Source organism: Canis lupus, chromosome 8 (genome assembly GCF_003254725.2).
Source record: "Canis lupus dingo isolate Sandy chromosome 8, ASM325472v2, whole genome shotgun sequence".
NCBI lineage: Eukaryota > Metazoa > Chordata > Mammalia > Carnivora > Canidae > Canis > Canis lupus.
The window spans coordinates 3672929-3692467 of NC_064250.1; the positions used below are offsets into that span (position 1 = coordinate 3672929).

General features: G+C 43.7%; 1 protein-coding gene across 3 annotated transcripts; it reads left to right on the forward strand.

Moving 5' to 3' along the window:
* The first annotated feature begins 3194 nt into the window (after positions 1 to 3194).
* On the forward strand, positions 3195 to 12319 carry NGDN (neuroguidin). Of its 3 annotated transcripts, none has more exons than XM_025443322.3 (11): positions 3195 to 3743; positions 4215 to 4274; positions 5111 to 5182; positions 9382 to 9519; positions 9763 to 9847; positions 9931 to 9983; positions 10193 to 10316; positions 10413 to 10581; positions 11335 to 11491; positions 11644 to 11701; positions 12150 to 12319. In XM_025443322.3, the coding sequence occupies exons 1-11, from the start codon at positions 3705 to 3707 to the stop codon at positions 12167 to 12169; spliced, it is 975 nt and encodes a 324-aa protein (XP_025299107.1). In that variant the 5' UTR covers positions 3195 to 3704; the 3' UTR covers positions 12170 to 12319. The 3 variants fall into 3 exon arrangements, with proteins under 3 accessions (XP_025299107.1, XP_025299108.1, XP_025299109.1); XM_025443323.3 differs by having other exon boundaries at positions 3739 to 3878; XM_025443324.3 differs by lacking the exon at positions 3195 to 3743 and adding an exon at positions 3912 to 4116.
* The last annotated feature ends 7220 nt before the right edge of the window (positions 12320 to 19539 follow it).

Here is a 19539-nt window from a genome sequence, read left to right on the forward strand (position 1 = left end):
TGTACCTGTCCCTGGGGTCACTTAGAGCAGGAGAAATATTGGCTTGATATTAAGAGATAAAGGAGATGGATGGAGACATGGACTTTGGATTGAGTGGTTTGCATAAGAAAGGTGGGTTTAGCGGATCCCCGGGTGGCTCAGCGGTTTAGCACCTGCCTTTGGCCCAGGGGGCAATCCTGGAGTCCCGCGTGGAGTCCCGCGTGGAGTCCCGGGTCGGGCTCACTGCATGGAACCTGCTTTTCCCTCTGCCTGTGTCTCTGCATCTCTCTCTCTCTCTCATAAATAAATAAATCTAAAAAAAGAAAGAAAGAAAGAAAGAAAAGAAAGAAAGAAAGGAAGGAAGGAAGGAAGGAAGGAAGGAAGGAAGGAAGGAAGGAAGGAAGGGAAGGGGAAGGGAAGGGGAAGGGAAGGGGAAGGGGAAGGGAAGGGAGGAAGGTGAGTTTAGGGCAGCCCCGGTGGCTCAGCGGTTTAGCGCCACCTTCAGTCCAGGGCGTGATCCTGGAGACCGGGGTTGAGTACCGCGTTGGGCTCCCTGCACGTGAAGCCTGCTCCTCTCTCTGCCTTTGTCTCTTTCTCTGTGTTTCTCATGAATAAATAAATAAAATCTTTTTAAAAATTAAAAAAAAAAAGAAAGGTAGGTTTACCTTTAGAATTTAGCTAGCTCAGGGAAGGGCTTTCCAGGATTAACAAGGCCCCTATGATGTCAAAGCATCATAATATATAGAAAATTTAAAACATGATTAATGTATTATTGGACTGGGATTTTATTTTTTATTTATTAATTTAATTTTTTATTTAAAAATTTTTAAGAGAGAGAGAGCATATGCACAAGTGGACAGAGGGGCAAAGGGAGAGGAAGAAGCAGACTGCTGGCTGAGCAGAAAGCCCAATGCAGAGCTCCATCCCAGGCATCTGGGATCATGACCTGAGAGACACCCAACTGACTGAACCACTCAGGTGCCCCTGGACAGGGAGTTTGAAATAACTATGATTAATATGCTAATGGCTCTAATAAAAAAAAAGTGTACAACATGCTAGAATAGATGGGTAATGTAGAGATGGAGACTCTAGAAAAGAATAAAAAAGAAATGTTAGAAGTAAAAAATGCTAACAAAAAGTAACAATACCTTGGATGGTTTTATCAGTAGACTATACAAAGGTCGATGAAAGAATCAGTAAGCTTGTAGAAATGTCAATAGTAGCTTCTTAAACTAAAATACAAAGAGAAAAAAGAAATGAAAAAAAAAGGAACAGAATATCCAATAACTGTGGCACAATTTCAGAAGTTGTAACACACACATAATGGGAATGCCAAAAGTAGAAAAAACAGATAAAGGAGAATAAGTACTTGACATAATAATGGCTGAAAATTTTCCAGAATTAATGACAGAAACCAAACCAAACCTGACACTTAGATTAGAAAACACCAAGCAGGGCAGCCCCGCGGGCGCAGCGGTTTAGCGCCCCCTGCAGCCCAGGGCGTGATCCTGGAGACCCTGGATCAAGTCCCACCTCAGGCTCTCTGCAGGGAGCCTGCTTCTCCCTCTGCCTGTGTCTCTGCCTCTCATTCTCTCTCTGTGTCTCTATGAATAAATAAAATCTTTAAAAAAAAAAAAAGAAAGAAAACACCAAGCAGGATACATACCAAATAAACAAAAAACCTCAAAGATAGAAAAACAAACAAACAAAAAAGAAAGAAAAACAAAAAACCCCTATACCTAGACATATCATATTCGAACTGCAAAAACCAAAGAGAAAAATTCTGAAAGAAGTCAGAGCAAAAAAAAATACATGTCCTTTTATCTAGAGGAATGGACAGGAATTACAGTGCATGCAAATATTAATGACTGACAGTTTATGAAATTGCTGAAAGAAATAGAAAACAATAAATTTAATGATGTGTTCTTTACCAATACGTGTTGGTTGAGTCTTGGAAAATTTTTACAAAGACTTACTTCAGGGCAGCCAGGGTGGCTCAGTGGTTTAGGGCTGCCTTCCGCTCAGAGTGTGATCCTGGAGACCTGGGATTGAGTCCTATGGGGAGCCCGCTTCTGCCTCTGCCTGTGTCTCTGCTTCTCATTCTGTCATGAAGAAAAAAAAAAAAAAAAAAAGACGTACTTCACTGTTAACTCCAAGATTTTCTTACGAAAGAATGATTGGCAAGTAATTAATAATCAAAACAAAACAGTATATTTGTTTCCTCACTGACATCACAATGCATATGAACAGATTAGTTTCAAGTTCAAGGAAAGGAAAAGCTTATTTGTGACCTAACAAGTATGAGAATTTATGTTGAAATGTCAACTTTCATAATACAAATCCTGACAAACAGTAGAAAGATTATTGGTTGATAGAATGAATAGGCTGGGAACGCCTGGGTGGCTCGGGTTGGGTGCCTGCCTTCGGCTCAGATCGAGATCCTGGGATCCGGGATCGAGTCCTACATTGGGCTCCTTGTGAGGAGCCAGCTTCTCGCTACGCCGATATCTCTGCCTCTCTTTCTCTCTCTCTCTCTCTGTGTCTCTCATGAATAAATACAGCTTTAAAAAATAATAATAATGAATAGGCTGTTGAGGCACCCTTGAGCTTCCATGGTGGGCCTGAGGCAGCAAACCGATGTTAAGAGGCACGGGGACTGGATACAACCCTTAGAGTCCAGCCAAAGATTTAGAAACCAGTATCTTCCCACTCTGCCTGAGATACGGTTCCAAGTCAGGAGATCTGATTCTGATTTGTAGTTCAGGTCACCTCGCCCTGGAAAGACCAATAGTCAAGACCATTATTAACCTTTGCAGTGCTTATTTCTTATGGCAGAGGATGGAAGCTGTGAATACCGACCCATTTCACTTTATCAGCCTGTGAGAAGCAGGAATGAGTTGTCATATTTTGAAATACTGAGAAAAGATGAGGCAGGGCATAATGAAACACAAGCTGGATTTGGACCAAATACTGCTGCGAACCTGTGTGTGACGGGGCAAGTCACGTAAATCCTAACTGGCTTCCTCATTTGTAAGCCGAGCTTTCACGTACGTCCCCATCCCCTAAACGGGTAGGGGTGAGGCGTGTTGGAGAGGCGCGGGGGGGGGGGGGGGAGGGGGGCGGGGAGGGGGCCTTTCCACAGCGCCCCCTCTGCACACGACGAGGAGGTGAGAGGGCGAGTGTCCTAGCTGTCGGTCTCTAAACCCTGGCTCTGGGCCTCTCTGGCCAAACTCTCTTATTTACAGAAGAAAAGAAAAGCTCAGAGACAGAGGGACTTCTCCAGGGTCACACGAGACAACGGTCACAAGGCCGACCCGAGGGCCTCGCGGTCTGAGGAATCTCGCGCAGTCTGAGAACAAGCGCGAGGCCTGCCTTGAGCGGCAGCCAGCACTGGCGGATCTGCAACCCGCGACCCAGCTCCCTCTGAGACGCCGAGGCCTGCCGCCTAGCGGTCACTTCTGGCCACGCGAGGACAGCGTGGTGAAAACGATTAGGTCCTGCGGCGTCTGGAAGCCAATACTCTCTCCGTTTGCTCAGCAAACTTCTTTTTGCTATTGGCCCTCTCTAACTGTCGGTCAGTCACTTGCCTCGTTTCTATTGGCTTCACTCCAAACATTCCGCACCATCTACGAATCACGCGCCCCATTTCCACGAGCCTTTTTCACGTCATTAGATTTCCCCCTCGAGCTGACGAATTTAGTTAGTTCTCCCATTCTATTGGCTGGATGTGGCTCTTCCTCCTGCACTTCCTGTTCGGAACGGAGGTGAGGGGTCACTATTCCTATTGGCTCAGATTTGCAAGCGGCGATTGTCTATCAAGTCTATAACGAAGTTAGCTCTCCGAAAGTACCGCCCCGGAAGAGGCGGGCTTTGTGGAGATGGCGGCCCCCGAGAGTTCCGTGAGTGCTTCTTTGCGTTGCTATTGTGGCCTCTTCCTATACCTTCAGCGGCTCTGGGCAAATTGTTGGCGCAAGGGAAGGGGGCTGATGAAAGGAAGTAACCACCTGGGCACAGCAGGGGGAGAGCAGCAGTAGGGTGACGGAGCTGAAGCTACCGCTCTTCCTAGAAACCCGGACGACTGGCCGGCTGTGAAGCGAGGCTGCATGTGGAGTGGAGTGGGAATGTCGGAAGTGTGAGGTGTCTGAGGGAAAGAGGAGGGTTTTCCACCCCACAGCCTATTCCTCTCATAATTCTGACAAAAGGGCCTTTCTCAATTCTCCATCTTTCTCTCATAGGAGATGCTGGAGTCAGACCTGCCAAGTGCCGTCACACTTTTGAAAAACCTTCAGGAGCAGGTGAGTCATGTCACCCCTTTGGGACGGTTTAGTGACGGATTGGCTTTGATTTTGTGTGCTTCACCCCTAAACTTTGGTCGTATGAGGGCATGTATTGAATAGTACCAAATACCATGAGAGCCAAGTGACAATGAAAACCTTCTCAGGCTAGAATTCAAAGTAATTGATTCCTGCATCCAAAGCAATACAGAAAACTCCAAAAAGAAGTCATCTGGATGAATTTCCTCTATTCTTATAGCTAAGGAAACCTATGCTGGGAAAACTGGTATGATTTGCCCCTTGGGTACCCAAGTGTACTGGTTGAAAGCTCAACCTGTACAGGGACGTCTGGGTGGTTCAGTGGTTGAGCGTTTGCCTTTGGCTGGGGGGGTGTTATCCCGGAGTTCCGGGATTGGGTCCTGCATCCGGCCCCCTACGGGGAGCTTGCTTCGCCCTCTACCAATGTCTCTCCCTCTCTCTCTGTGTCTCTCATGAATAAATAAATAAAATCTAAAAAAAAAAAAAAAAAAAAAAAACTCAAACAGTACAGATAAAGGTACATAAGGTAGTTCACCCCACCACCATCACTGTCCTAGTTCCCATCCCCTCCCCATAGTCTGGTAAGATAGTTTCTGTATCCTTAAGAAGAGGTGGAACTTTTTTATACATTTTTGCTACAGTATCAAAAATCATCTATCCTGTCCTTTCCCAGAACTGAAAAGAAGGTAGTCCTGCATTTTAGACAATGTCTCTGGTAATTTTTAGGTGTTATTGTTTATTGTTTAGCTTTTGCCCTTCATAAGTCAAAAAGATGACTGAGCGTATTCTCATCAGTTGTTTTATTTGGATAATTTCAGGTGATGGCTGTAACTGCACAAATACAAGCTCTGATAAAAAAAGTTCAAGCTAGAGCCTATCCTACAGAGAAGGTAAGACATACTTGAAGAGTCGGCATCCCTTGACTTGTTCTCAACAGTTCCTTCATCATAGGTTTATTGAGTGTCTTGTAGGTTCTAAGTGCTGGAGCTTCAAAGATGAATAAGACCCATTTTCTGTACTGAAGTCTAGTGGAAAAGACCAATCAAAGCAATAGGTATAAGCAATAGCAATCACTTCATAGAGTTCTCCTGAGTGCTGTGCATGCCAAGGAGAGGGATTAAATAATTGCCAGAAGAACAGAGGAAGTCAGGAAAGGCTTCTCAGAGTCTAGGGGGACAGAAAGAAACAGCGTGTACAAAGGCAGAGACCTGAAAGCATGGTGATATACCAGGAAAGGAGGTCATTTAGTGTGATTGGATGTACAATGTGTTGGGGACGGGATAGGAAATAAGACTAGAAAAGTAGTCACTGTGAAGAGCTTCATAGGCCAACTATAGTATTTCTTCTAATCTAAGATTGGGTTAATTGGGGACATACCACTTATTTTGTGTACTAAAAAAATGCCTGTTAATCCGTGGCATAACATTAAGGTACCATTGATAAAAAGATACATCTTGACTTTAGAGATGTTAAAATGAAAACGATGTGTGTATTAAAATTGAAATATGGGGATCCCTGGGTGGCGCAGCGGTTTAGCACCTGCCTTTGGCCCACGGCGCGATCCTGGAGACCGGAGATCGAATCCCACGTCGGGCTCCCGGTGCATGGAGCCTGCTTCTCCCTCTGCCTATGTCTCTGCCTCTCTCTCTCTCTCTCTCTCTCTCTCTCTCTCTGTGACCATCATAAATAAATAAAAATTAAAAAAATAAAAATAAAAAATAAAATTGAAATATGGGGGCAGCCCAGGTGGCACAGCAGTTTGGCGCCGCCTGCAGCCTGGGGTGTGATCCTGGAGACCTGGGATCAAGTCCCACATCGGGCTCCCTGCATGGAGCCTGCTTCTCCCTCTGCCTGTGTCTCTGCCTCTCTCTCTGGGTCTATGAGTAAATAAATAAAATCTTAAAAAAAAAAAAGAGACCTAAAAAAATTGAATTGTGGTGATTTTTTTTTTTAAGATTTTATTTATTCACGAGAGACACAGAGAGGGAGGCAGAGACATAGGCAAAGGGAGAATGAGGCTCCCCACAGGGAGCCGGATGTGGGACTTGATCCCTTGACCTGGAATCATGCCCTGAGCCAAAGGCAGATGGTCAACGATTGACCCACCCAGGCATCCCAAGATATGGTGGTTTCCAAATTAAGGTCTTGTAGAACCTTCTTAGAGATCATTGGATATGGAGCAGTGTAGAAGGAGGGCTCTGGGTCCTCCTGAAACCAAATGAAAAAAGGTCCTTGAACTAGAAAACTGGTGTTACCTGTTTTATATATTAAGCTTTGTCCTAAGTTATTATTTAAGCGAAATACTCCATAGGTCAACAAAAGTATGAAAATCATTATAGTAGCTGAGTAAGAATCATTGAAGGTCAAGTTTGTTTTGTTTTGTTTTTTGTTTTTTCCCTTAAGGAGGCTTAGGGAAAGCTGGGCTTAGACTCATGACTGTGAGATCGACCTGACCTGAGATCAAGAGTCAGACACTTCACCAGCTGAGCCATCCAGGTGCCCCTGAAGGATTTTTAAATATGGGATTTATGATAGATTTGTGCTTTAGAAGGATAGCTAATAGAATTTTTTTTTCAGGGCACCTGGGTGGCTCAGTGATTGAGCGTTTGCCTTTGGCTCAGGTCATGATCTCAGCATACTGGGATCAAGTCCTGCATCGGGCTCCCTGTAGGGAGCCTGCTTCTCCCTCTGCCTCTCTCTGTGTGTGTCTCTCATGAATAATAAATAAATCTGTAAAAAAATTTTTTTCTTTTAAAGATTTTATTCTTAAGTAATCTCTATATCCAACGTGAGGCTTGAACTCACAACCCTGAGATCAAGAGTTGCATGCTCCACTGACTGAGCCCGCCAGGCACTCCTATAGCTAATAGAATTTTTTTTTTTTTAATTTTTTTATTTACTTATGATAGCCACAGAGAGAGAGAGAGAGGCAGAGACACAGGCAGAGGGAGAAGCAGGCTCCATGCACCGGGAGCCCGACGTGGGATTCGATCCCGGGTCTCCAGGATCGCGCCCTGGGCCAAAGGCAGGCGCCAAACCGCTGCGCCACCCAGGGATCCCTAGAATTTTTAATATATTCTCTTTTTTGCCTTTTCTTCTCATGCAGTTTTGTTCTTCCCTATGTTTATTTTTTCTAATTTTTTTATCTTTGTGTTTTTGTTTTTTTTCTCATATGTTTATAATTCACTTTGAACTTTGATAGTGTCCAAGCTTTGTCAGAAGAACCTGCTTCTCAAATTCTTGACTGGTTCTGGGCTGCCAACATGTATATTAGATCACTTATAGGGGTGTGCCTGGTTGGCTCAAGAAGAGCATGTGACATATTACCAAAAAAAAAAAAAAAAAAACCACCAACAACAAAAAATACCTTTTTAAATCACTGTGTATTTGTTTATTCATTGAACAGATATTTAGTAATTTATCTTTCAGGACCAGAACCTTAATAGGTGTTTTATGGGTTAGAGAGTACTTTCATATGATCTTATTTAAGCCTCATAATTACTCTTTGGGGCAGGAAGGAAATACTGTATATGTTACAGATGAAGGGACTGAGGCCATAAGGTTAAGTGACTTACCCATTATTTGACTACCAAACGCTTGATTCAAAACTTAAACGCGAGCAGCCCCGGTGGCGCAGTAGTTTAGCGCCCCCTGCAGCCTGAGGTGTGATCCTGGAGACCCGGGATCCAGTCCCACATCAGACTCCCTGCATGGGGCCTGCTTCTCCCTCTGCCTCTCTCTCCCCCCCCACACACACCCCTTGTGTCTCTATGAATAAATAAGTAAAATCTTTAAAAAACAAAACAAGGGCAGCCCCGGTGGCGCAGCGGTTTAGCGCCGCCTGCAGCCTGGGACGTGATCCTGGAGACCCTGGATCGAGTCCCACATCGGGCTCTCTGTATGATGCCTGCTTCTCCCTCTGCCTCTCTCTCTCTGTCTCTATGAATAAATAAATAAAATCTTTAAAAACAAAAACAAAACTTAAACGCAATCTGTCTTTAAAATCTTTGCTTCTCTTCCTGTTATCACACTAGTGCTTATCTTGATCAAGAGCTTTGCATGTTGGTTTAAAGATATTTAGGGCTTAGGTGTTGGAGTCAAACTGGGTTTGAATTTCAGCTGTACTCCTAATACTCTGTAATCTTAAGCAGAATATTTAGCCTGTCTGAAATAGGTCTTCCCAGGGCTGTGGACTTTTTCAGTTCCATTTTATGTCATCACAAAGACTTTTTTTTAACAGCTGTATCTTAAGTCGGCTCATGTGTTACTTTCTATTATGTGAAAGAATAAACTCTGGGGTGCTTGGGTGGCTCAGTTGGTTAAGCATCTGACTTTGGCTCAGGTCATGACTCAGGGTACTGGGATTGAGCCCTGTGTCTGGCTCTGCACTCAGTGGGGTGTATGCTTCTCCCTCTCCCTCTGCTCCTGCACGCATGCACACACCTTCTCTCTCAATAAGTAAAGTCTTTTAAATAAGTGTATGCATCATACTTCCCCTGCCTTAATTGGAATCGTAGTGTAGGAAGTGTGCTGACATGGAATTATTAAGTCCATGTCAGCTTATGTAGGTCATTGTTTTTAACTGTATCACATAATTCTATTGTACGGAGCTAAAATCAGTAATTGTTTTGATTAAGTTAATTTAAGATTCAGCAGTATGTGGAGGCATTTTGATTATCAAAAATTGGAGGGGCCTTAAAGGATAGAGGCCAAGGATGCTGCTCAACATCCTGCAGGGCCCAATTAGCCTACACAACAAAGAATTATCCATTCCCAAATGTCTGGCTCTGAAGTTGAGAAACCCTCATAGTTATTTGGGGGATACTAATAAAGTAACAACAAACAATAAGTTTTTCCTGCCCTTAGTGTCTTCTAGTACTTCTCAGAGATTTGCTTCTTTCATGTTAGCATAATTGTTTTCTCTGTGGCCATTTTAGGTATAGTCACCTGTTTGAGACTCTTCCAGATGCCTTATATAAACTGATTGGGAAAAACTTGAACTTGGAAAATATAACCTATTTATCTTCTGCTCTCCTCCTGATTCTCTGGCTAAAACTGAATTTGCATCTCTTATTCTTGTTCACCTCAGGGTCTCAGCCTCTTGGAAGTAAAAGACCAGCTACTGCTCATGTACCTTATGGATTTAACCCATCTCATCCTGGACAAAGCCTCAGGAGGGTCTCTTCAGGGACATCCTGCAGTTTTGAGACTGGTGGAGATTCGCACGGTATGAAGCACTTGGCATCTTAGTGTTCTAGGTTTCCACAGCCTGAACTCTAGGACTGTCACAGAATAGCTCTCATTTACGTTAGTGTTTTCATGATCAAGTAAGGAAGCCAAATGAAAAAAAAAATATTTTCTTCTTCATTTGTTCTACTTTTTAGGTGCTTTATCTGGCAACTTAATATAGGGACTCTGATGTATGTTTAATTTTGGGGAGATAATGTAATCCTATCTAACCACATTATAGGTTTTGGAAAAGCTTCGTCCCTTGGACCAAAAACTGAAGTATCAAATTGACAAACTAGTCAAGACTGCAGTGACAGGCAGCCTCAGTAAGTGGCAGAAGCTATAAGGTTATGTCGGGACCATCATAAATTTCTAAATCTTGTAAACTCTCTTGGGTTTCTTATTTCAGGTGAGAATGACCCACTCCGTTTTAAGCCTCATCCCAGCAATATGATGAGCAAGGTAAGGGGTTGCATTATCCTGATTTTCCTGAAGACCCTAAGCCGGATCTTGGTGATCCCAGATCTCCTGGGATTCTTCTGTGGACTCCCATCTTGTGCCTTAGAATGTAGAGTATGAGATTTTTCTTTCTCCCCAGGGTACTCCGGGCTTTGTTTTTTCTTATTGTCTGACACTTCCTAAGTTTATGGACATTATGTTCCTTTCTGTAGTTGAGCTCTGAGGATGAGGAGGAAGATCAAACAGAAGAAGGCCAATCTGAAGCTTCAGGGAAGAAATCTGCAAAAGGAACAATTAAGAAATATGTTCCGCCACGCTTGGTTCCAGTACATTATGGTATGAATTGTGGCTGCTGCCTCCTCAGCACAAATTGCATCTCTCTTATCCTTTTCTCTGTTCTGGGATAACCCTTGCTGATTTTTTATCACGTAGATGAAACAGAAGCTGAGCGGGAGAAAAAGCGCCTAGAACGGGCTAAAAAACGGGCATTGAGCAGCTCTGTCATTCGAGAACTGAAGGAGCAATACTCAGATGCTCCAGAGGAAATCCGTGATGCTCGGCATCCTCATGTTACTCGCCAGAGTCAGGAGGATCAACATAGGTCTGAGTCCTTGCAATGGAAATTGTTTGCTATACCATAGAAACTGTCCTTATGCTTTGGATGAATGTAATTAAATCTGGTATCAAGAGAACTCATATTCTAGAGAAAGTAGAGTGGAAAACGGGCTGATGGTTTTTAAGAATTAGGGATCTGAAGTACAGAATAGGAACTAGAGGAAGAATGTTTTCTTTTTCACAATAGTTTAGGTGGAGCAAATGCTATTTGAAGGGGTGTCTGTGCAGTTCCACCCTGTGGGGCTTTAAAAATAATGTATTTCGCTATCACAGCTCTCACCTCTGTACAAGGCAATGAAGTCAGTTTTTTATAATGACATTGAGAGTGCTAGATAAGTTCAGGGAAGAAAAGCAGAAAAGCAACTGTACCACGAATATAGACTCATCAGATTTGCCCCAGTATCAGTCTCTGTTGATAGATTTGAATGAAGGGGCCCATGTAGGGAATGCTGTTTACGAAGGTGAAGTAGAAGAGTTCCAATATAATAGTTCAAGTGTTCTTGTGGGTGGGCTGTGAGTTCATTTCTAGGGAGGAGGGAGGTTCTAATATAAGAATTGCACTGAGGAAGCTCAATATTGGACATTTAGTTTGCTCTTACATATTCTGTTGACTTGCTGTGAAATTTCTTGAGAACCGTATGAACAGGGGGTGAGTAAATACCTGGGCCCTCATTCTTGGCTGCAGCTTTCTGTGCATATGGACTAAGCATGTTGTAAACTATCTGTGTTTCTGTGGCAGGATTAACTATGAGGAGAGCATGATGGTGCGTTTAAGTGTTAGTAAACGCGAGAAAGGACGGCGAAAACGGGCAAATGTCATGAGCTCACAACTCCATTCCCTCACACACTTCAGTGACATCAGTGCTTTGACAGGAGGAACCCCTCATCTTGATGAGGTAAGGTTGTGGCCCAGAGACACAGGCACAGGGAGATAGCCTCCTTGATTTCAGCCAGATGTACACAGGGCTTATTACCATGTGGAATGCGGGAAGAGATGCTAGCACTTGGAAGTATACCACCATCCCTTCACTTCTCCATCTGTCTCCAGGATCAGAATCCTATCAAGAAGCGGAAGAAGATACTGAAGAAAGGTCGGAAGAAAAAAGGTCAGTGAATGGCTAGGACTAGGATAGTGAAGTGCAGGGTAGACAGTACAAATTGGGATATCAGCTCTCCAGATTTGCCATCCTAGGTCTCATCAGTGCTTCCAGTATCTCCTCCTGACTGGGCGTTGGTCTCTGTAGAGGTGGGCTTTGTTCTTCTTTGTCAAGTCGAAAATCAGCATCATTCACAAAAAACATTTCTGGAATCTGTCTTTAAGATCCCACAGTTTGTATGCAGGCTTCCTTAAGTAGAACTGTGAAAGTGCCACCTGAATGAACTGTTATCCTACTTCAGTTTCCTTCCTACTTCTGGTCTCTGGCCCTGGGAGGATGGAGAGAGTACTGCCCAGGGGACCCACCCTTGAGTCCTTCTCTCTAGGTGTTCTTTTTTTCTGTCCCCTCAGCCTTTCCAATTCTCCTTTGCCTCATTCTTGGTTTCCCTTCCTTTCAGGTTTTCGGAGGCGGCGGTGATTATGGGTGTGCATATTTATATGTATGTTTGTTGTCATCCTGGGATACTTCTTTAATTTCACTGTATGTAGGTTTTATTCTCTTGGAATTCCTTGATTGTTCTGGATATGTGGAAAGATCTTTATTAATAAAATTGATTTTACTTATGAAGCCCCTTTTGCACATGTATTGTATGACTGGAATCATTGGGTATGGGGTATTTTTGGTGAGGGTAATAAAAGGGAAAGGTGAAATTTTGGAGAGGGAGTGAGAAAAGTTTGGCTTTTATATCAAACTTTTATATCAAAGTTTCCTTTGATAGTATATTTTCCTCAGAAATGATAAATTGGTTATTTAACAAAAAATATTGGAAGATTAGTGTAGTCAACTTTTCCAACCCACATTGCCACAAGTTTGTGAATTATTTGTTATAATTAAATACAAGTCATATTAAATGTGTGGGTTTTGATAATGAATCATGCTGCCCACCAGGTGGCATCAGTGATTCAGGAAACCCCCGTTGATACCTGACTAGGAAAAGCTATATAGAAGCTTTCCCAATTGACAAGTTACTTTTATCTCCACTTCTTTTTTTTTTTTTTTTTTAAGCTTTTATTTATTTATTCATGAGAGACACACAGAGAGAGAGAGAGAGGCAGAGACACAGGCACAGGGAGAAGCAGGCTCCATGCAGGGAGCCTGACGGGGGACTCCATCCTGGGTCTCCAGGATCAGGCCCTGGGCTGAAAGCGGCGCTAAACCACTGAGCCACCCAGGCTGCCCTTGTCTCCACTTCTGAACGTTTTTTTCTTTCTAAAATAGCGTAAATATCGGACCAATCTTTGGTCAGTTCCAGAATTTATCTGGAGAGAATAGCAGAGTGAACAAGAAGACTAGAGTATGAAGAATCAGTATAGTCTTGTGTTTTGTAGCCTCTTTGTCCCTCCCTCAACTAAGGCCCCAGTTTACCTGTCAGTAAAGGCCAGTCCTTTTACAAAGAGCTTGCAAAAGAGTGCCAGGAATAGGCAGGCAGAAAATTCCTAGCTTGAAGACCAAAAGATTGAGAATCTCACAGAATTATCAGTCCAAGTCAAGAGACTGGTAGGAGTTACATACCTGAGATCTTGTATTCTGCCCATAGAACGATCTTTGTTGGTAAGAGATCCATCAGGCCTTGGATAATACAGAAAGTGAAAAGAGGAACAGGAAGGGACAGAAGTTGAATCTGTAGAATAAATTCATTGGAGTTTTTATGAGGTCTTGGGATTTCATAAAGACCTAATTTTGTCTTGGCATTCCTGGACAGTGTCATGGAGAGAGGTATAATTAGGTTCTACATCACTAAATTCTTATTGATGCTGAGTCCTGTGAATTTGGATTTACACGGGTCTGCCCAATAGGGTGGGGTCTGTTTTTAGGCAGCTGTAGCCTAATAGAAAGTAAGAGATAACCTGGGACTGTCAACTATTCACTCTGATCTTGGGCAGATCACTTAACGTCCTTGGCCTTCAATTTTCCTTAGCTGAAAAATGAATGTGTTAGACTGAATCTCTGAGATTCCTTCCAGGATGGGCTTATTTCTGGGGCCTTGAACTTTTAGTCATTGGCAGACCTGAGGGAGCCTGACCTGTGCAGGACCCTCATAATTGTTTGCTCCAGTGAATCTAAGCAAAGAGCCACAAGAACAGGTTCAGAGATTCTTTTCCCTTTCTGGTTGAACTAACTGGACAGGAGGTTCAGTTCAAAAACACTTTTGTTAGGACCATTGCATTCGCTTCTTAAGAATAACTATTGCATTTGTTTTGAATTTATTAAGATTTTTGGGTTATGGGAACTTCCAAGGGAAAGTGATCACTTTTTTTTTTTTCTAAAATCTTACTTTGTGATACATACTAAGCTAAGAGCTTTATACATAGTCCTTACAAATTATATACCATCTCTATATTTTACCGGTGAGGAAACTGAGACACTTAAGCAGTTTGCCCAAGGTTACATGGTTTATAAGTTAGACAAGAACAGAGTATGCAGGCCTTCAAGTATCTTGGGGTTCATGAAAGTCTTCAGGTTGTTTTTTTCCTTTTTAAAAATAGCGGTAGGTAGTTTATAGCCTCTAGCTCCCCCTTGCCTACTGCCCCATTTCTATTCAAGGTCTTGCTTTCAAAGAAACGACAAGTTCCAGATGCTATTTTGCCCTCTTCATGGTATACCAGTTAACTGAACAAACAAAAACTCCTACCTTTGGGCAGCCTGGGTGGCTCAGCGGTTTGGTGCTGCCTTTGGCCCAGGGCGTGATCCTGGAGACCCGGGATCAAATCCCACATCGGGCTTGCTGCGAGGAGCCTGCTTCTCCCTCTTCCTGTGTCTCTGCCTCATGTGTGTGTGTGTGTGTGTGTGTGTGTGTGTGTGTGTGTCTCATGAATAAATAAGTAAATCTTAAAAAAAAATCTTTAAAAAAAAAAAACAAACTCCTACCTTGTGGATTGTATATTAATTCAATCCAGTCTTTAATCCCAGGATATCTTGTTATTCCTGGTTTTCTAGATGATAGGCACTATTTTTTTTTTAATTTTTTCTTTTTTATTTATTTATGACAGTCACACACATAGAGAGAGAGAGGCAGAGACACAGGCAGAGGGAGAAGCAGGCTCCATGCACCGGGAGCCCGACGTGGGATTCGATCCCGGGTCTCCAGGATTGCGCCCTGGGCCAAAGGCAGGCGCTAAACCACTGCGCCACCCAGGGATCCCGATAGACACTATTTAAAAGGGGTTTCCAACGAAATGTTAAATAATTTCTGAGAATATTTGCCCCAGGGTCATCAAATACCATGTGGAGTGCACTGTTGACAGTTTTACTTGGATAAGTGAAGTTAAAGTTAAAAAGTGGGGCTGAAGGATTCTGGAGCTCTGTGTTCTCATAGTCTGCTTTTCTCAAGATTCCTGAGTAGCTCCAAGCAACCTTTCAAATTCCATAGAATGTAGTTTGAAAACTACTGTTACAATGGTAGAGCAACGGAACTAAGAGTTAGAATCTTGGGGTTTCTTTTTTTTTTTTTTTTTTTTATCTTGGGGTTTCTTTATGGCTCTTGTTTGCTTTTTTATTTCTTTACTCCTACTCATATATTCAGTTATCTGATTGTTAGACCGCATGAATGTTAGATTTCCTCAGTGAAGTGCTAACAACAGATCATTTCCAATGTTGACTAAGTAATGTCTGTTATTAGTGCATATGAGCACTTGTTCAGTTTTGTCATGGTAAAAAGAGTTTTGGCCTTGCTTTAGTCAAGTAATTTAGTATCTCTACCTTAGTTTTTTCATCTGAGGAAGGGGGAGGAGAGTTTGACCAAGACCTCTTTTTGCGTATTTTTGTTACTGTTTTATGTCAGCTTGGGGAAATGTTTGTCAGGAGTTCACAGCAATCTTTATGGATGTATTTTTATTAGAAAAATATAAGGCAGGGATGACCTGATTGTGTCCATTTTCAGTACCATGGAGAGTTCAGGCTTTCTCATCTTCCTGCCTTTGTTGGTGGAAGGTACATAGCTAAGCCAATCCAGAAAGCTGCATGGTATAGATCTGCCACTTTGCAGATCCCAGTTTATCTGTCCAATCTCCCGTTCTGATTAGTAGCAGATTGAGAGTCTGCAACAATCTTGAGTATCCCAGTCCTCCCTGGGATCTATTAGGTGTGTAACTCTCAGATCCATATTTAGACTTATTCAAGGATTTGGCCAACTTGATGGAAGCATGTGGGTGAACTCCTGCCTTTTCCCTTTCTGGCTGAACTAACTGGACAGGAGGTAACATCATTCATATTATGATGCACAAAATTTTAAACAACTCTTGAGAGGAACTCTGTTCCCTATTCTTTGCTTATGGACCCTTGAGGAGACTTAAACTTGTTCCTTCATTTCTAGTGCTCAGCCTCTCTTTCTGCCTCTGTATGGAGAAAGGCATCACTACTCTGGCTCTCTGCCCAGTCTTGCTTTTGTATTTCTTTGATCTCATTGTTGAGAGGGTCTCAGAGAAGCCCCAAGAGCCGTGCCTTCGCATGTTTAAGCTATTGATGCTCTTGAAATAACAGAGTGTTACTGTGTAAGAAGTATATTAAAGGTCTGTCCTGAACAAATTTGGGTCAGTAGGTGGCAGTAGTCACCTAGTCCCCAGGCCCTGACACCCCCTGAACACAAGCACATTTAATGGCCATTATATTTAAGGTTGTGAGAAAGGAGGTCACATTGAAATAAAAATAGGGGGAAAAACCAGCCCTTTTTGATGGAATTCAGGAAATGCTGAAATGTACTGGATTAGTTCTGTGGGGGTGTTGTATGGGGGAGATTGCCAGTAGCTGAAAGGGGCCTGGTAGGAAAGAGCAGGGCCTCAGGATTAGGGGAGGACTCCATGGGTACTAGGGTTTCTGAGAGCTGGAGTAAGACCATATTAAATGAGGACCAGTGCAGAAAAGAAAGAGTCTGGGGTTAGGAGGGAGTAGAAAGGGAGAGAGGTGGTGGAGGGAGAGGCAGAGCTGTGTGAAGGGACCAGGGAAAGGGTGGGCTGTGATGGGGAGGATTGCGGTTAGAGGGGGAGGGGAAAGCTGCTGCAATTCTGAGCCTATCTAATGGGGGAGGGGAGGGGGGTAGTGGTCCGTGCTGCAGCTGCATTGGCTCCCCTCCCCCACACTTCCTAAGGAGCTGCAGCAGTGCTGGCAAATCTGTCTTCATGTATTTATTATTATTAAAAATGTGACGGATCCTTCCTCCCTCGAAGTACAACAAATACCACTGATCACATTTCTCTCTCCTCCCTCTGCAGAGCTTTTGCATTCTCTCTTTCATTCTTTCCACCCTGTCCCCCTCCTAGGTCTGTTTGACTGGTATAGGGGGAACCCTTCTTTTCCTTCTCTGAGCTTGGTGGCTCCCTGGGGGCTTCTAATGATGGTTGGGAGTTTCAAGGCAATGCTGGGAGAAAGCAGCTGAGTGAGGGGCATCCATTGCCCCAGGGAGGGAGCTGTGCTCCAGCATCCAGTGGGGAAAGGAAATCACTTGGAAATAAAGATAAAATCCTTTCTCAAGCTAATGAAAGAAGCAGGCCCACGCACGGTTCCTTTCAGTACCTGGCATTCCTTCTCTTTCATACCCTTCTACTGCCTGAATTCTGAGGGGGAGACCCCCTTGGAATGGAAAAGGCCAGGAGTTCTGTGTCCTCCCTTACCTTGTTAAGTCCCTTTTTTCCCAGGAGAGCCATATAGAATTTATTCTTCTAGCCTGCGTGTTGGTTACCGAGAGGTTTGAAAGGCAGAAGCCATAGCTTCTCCCTCCCAACCTGCACCCCAGACTCCCGTGCCCAGGTGGGGGCCTCTTTTGTTGCTGTCTGTAATCCTTCGCCATGCCCATAGGTGGTGCTGCTGTAGCTCTGAATGCTGGGCCCCCTCCCTAACACCATTCCTCCCACCCCCTGGCGCCCTCCCCCCTTTCTCCAGCTCTCAACTGCCTGATTGTTATTCCAGGGACGTCTCCTCTACTGTTCCCTTCCTCAAATTAATTTTGTGGCGCTCTCCCCCACCCCCTGCAGTGCCATCTTCCCCTCCCCCAGCTCCAGCTCTCTTGCTTCCTCTAATTTCTCTCTCTCTTTCTTTCTGCAAGGTTTCTGTCCCCCATCCCTATCTAAAATACACTCTTCCATACTCCCTTTTTCTTTCTTTATCTCTTCTACTGTTGGTATCTTATAGATAACTCTCCTAATGAAAAGTGGCTATGGATGAGAGTGGGTGAGAAGAGAGCAGGGTGAGGGGAACTGGGGAGTCACTGTTGAAGGCTAGGTCAGGTGAATGACAAGGCTCTGTGAGGGGGTGAATGGAAGTGGGAAAGCAAAGGTATCCTTGGCTGTCCAAATTTGTTCAGTTCCTGGATTTGGATAATGAGCACTCAGCTGGCAAGGGAATACTGTGTTATCTGAATTCACAGAATTTGATTCCATGTGCTGGGACAATGGGAGATAGAGAGTCACAAAAATTTAGATGAGAAGGGCTACATCCCAAAACTTCTGGTTTAGATTGCTAAGGATAGCCATGCTTTTGTTACCCTATATTTGAAGACTCTGGAAGAAAAACATGCTCTAAAACCTGTTCTCTGGTCCCTCAGGAGATGTCCTATTATTGATCTTTTGAGTCTGAGAAGATCCTTCTTGCCAGGACAGCTATGATGCCTGCTTGGTGGGCATCCTGGCTGTCTGCTGAGCACAGTTCTGGCTGTAGGACATCAGTTTGCTCTTGTAGCCTGCTTCCTCCTCCTGCCATTCTGGGTCTCCATTATCTCAGCAAATTTGACATGGTGACCTTACTCTGCCATAGCTACCTTTATTGTTTAGTCTTTCCAGAATATAGCCCAAATTCATTAAACCACTATCCTGGCTCTTACCCCACTTTGCTGCTTTATCTGGAGACATCATGTGATGGCCCATCATGTGACCAATATAGCTCCTCAACTAACGTAGTAGTGTTGTTTATCCTAAGGTGATCCAATTTCTCGAATGCCTAATTTTGGGATCCCTGGGTGGCTAAGCGGTTTGGTGCCGCCTTTGGCCCAGGGCGTGATCCTGGAGACCCGGGATCAAGTCCCATGTCAGGCTCCCTGCATGGAGCCTGCTTCTCCCTCTGCCTGTGTCTCTTCCTCTCTCTCTCTCTCTGTGTGTCTCTCATGAATAAATAAATAAAATCTTAAAAAAAAAATAGAATGCCTAATTTTTCTCTTACTGAATTATTTTTATGGATGAATAGCATCCTAGCAACTCTCTGGGCAACAGTGCTGATTCTTTGCCTTGTGTGTGCCCTTGAATTATGTATGGATATGTGGCCTCCTTCCTTCATTTCCTGGTGGGAGGAGATGTTCCATAGCATATATGACTGTCCCAGAGTGACTGGCTCCCACTTCCCTAGTATGTGTGGGTCAGGGCTGTCTCCTACATTGGAGAGAAGCAGAGTTGCCTGCCCAGCAGAGCACAGGAAGGAGTATCAGTGAAAATGGGGGCTAGAACACCACACTCTTCACTGTATTATCTTCACTGTGTTGCAGGTGCCTGTGAAAACCTTTCTTTTGCCTGCCTCTCCCACCTTCCTAAGGTGTGCATATTGATGGAGGCAGGTAGGCCAGTGCACTCTTTGTTTTCTCAGCTGAATGTTTTACTGCCCTTTTTCAGACTCTCTAGTTAGGGTCACAGACTCCTGTAATATAGATAGTGATCCCTGTTAAGGTCCCTCTCTTTTTTCTTTTTTTTAAAGATTTTATTTATTTATTCATGAGAGACACACACACACACAGACACACACACAGAGAGAGAGAGAGAGAGAGAGAGGCAGAGACACAGGCAGAGGGAGAAGCAGGCACCATGCAGGGA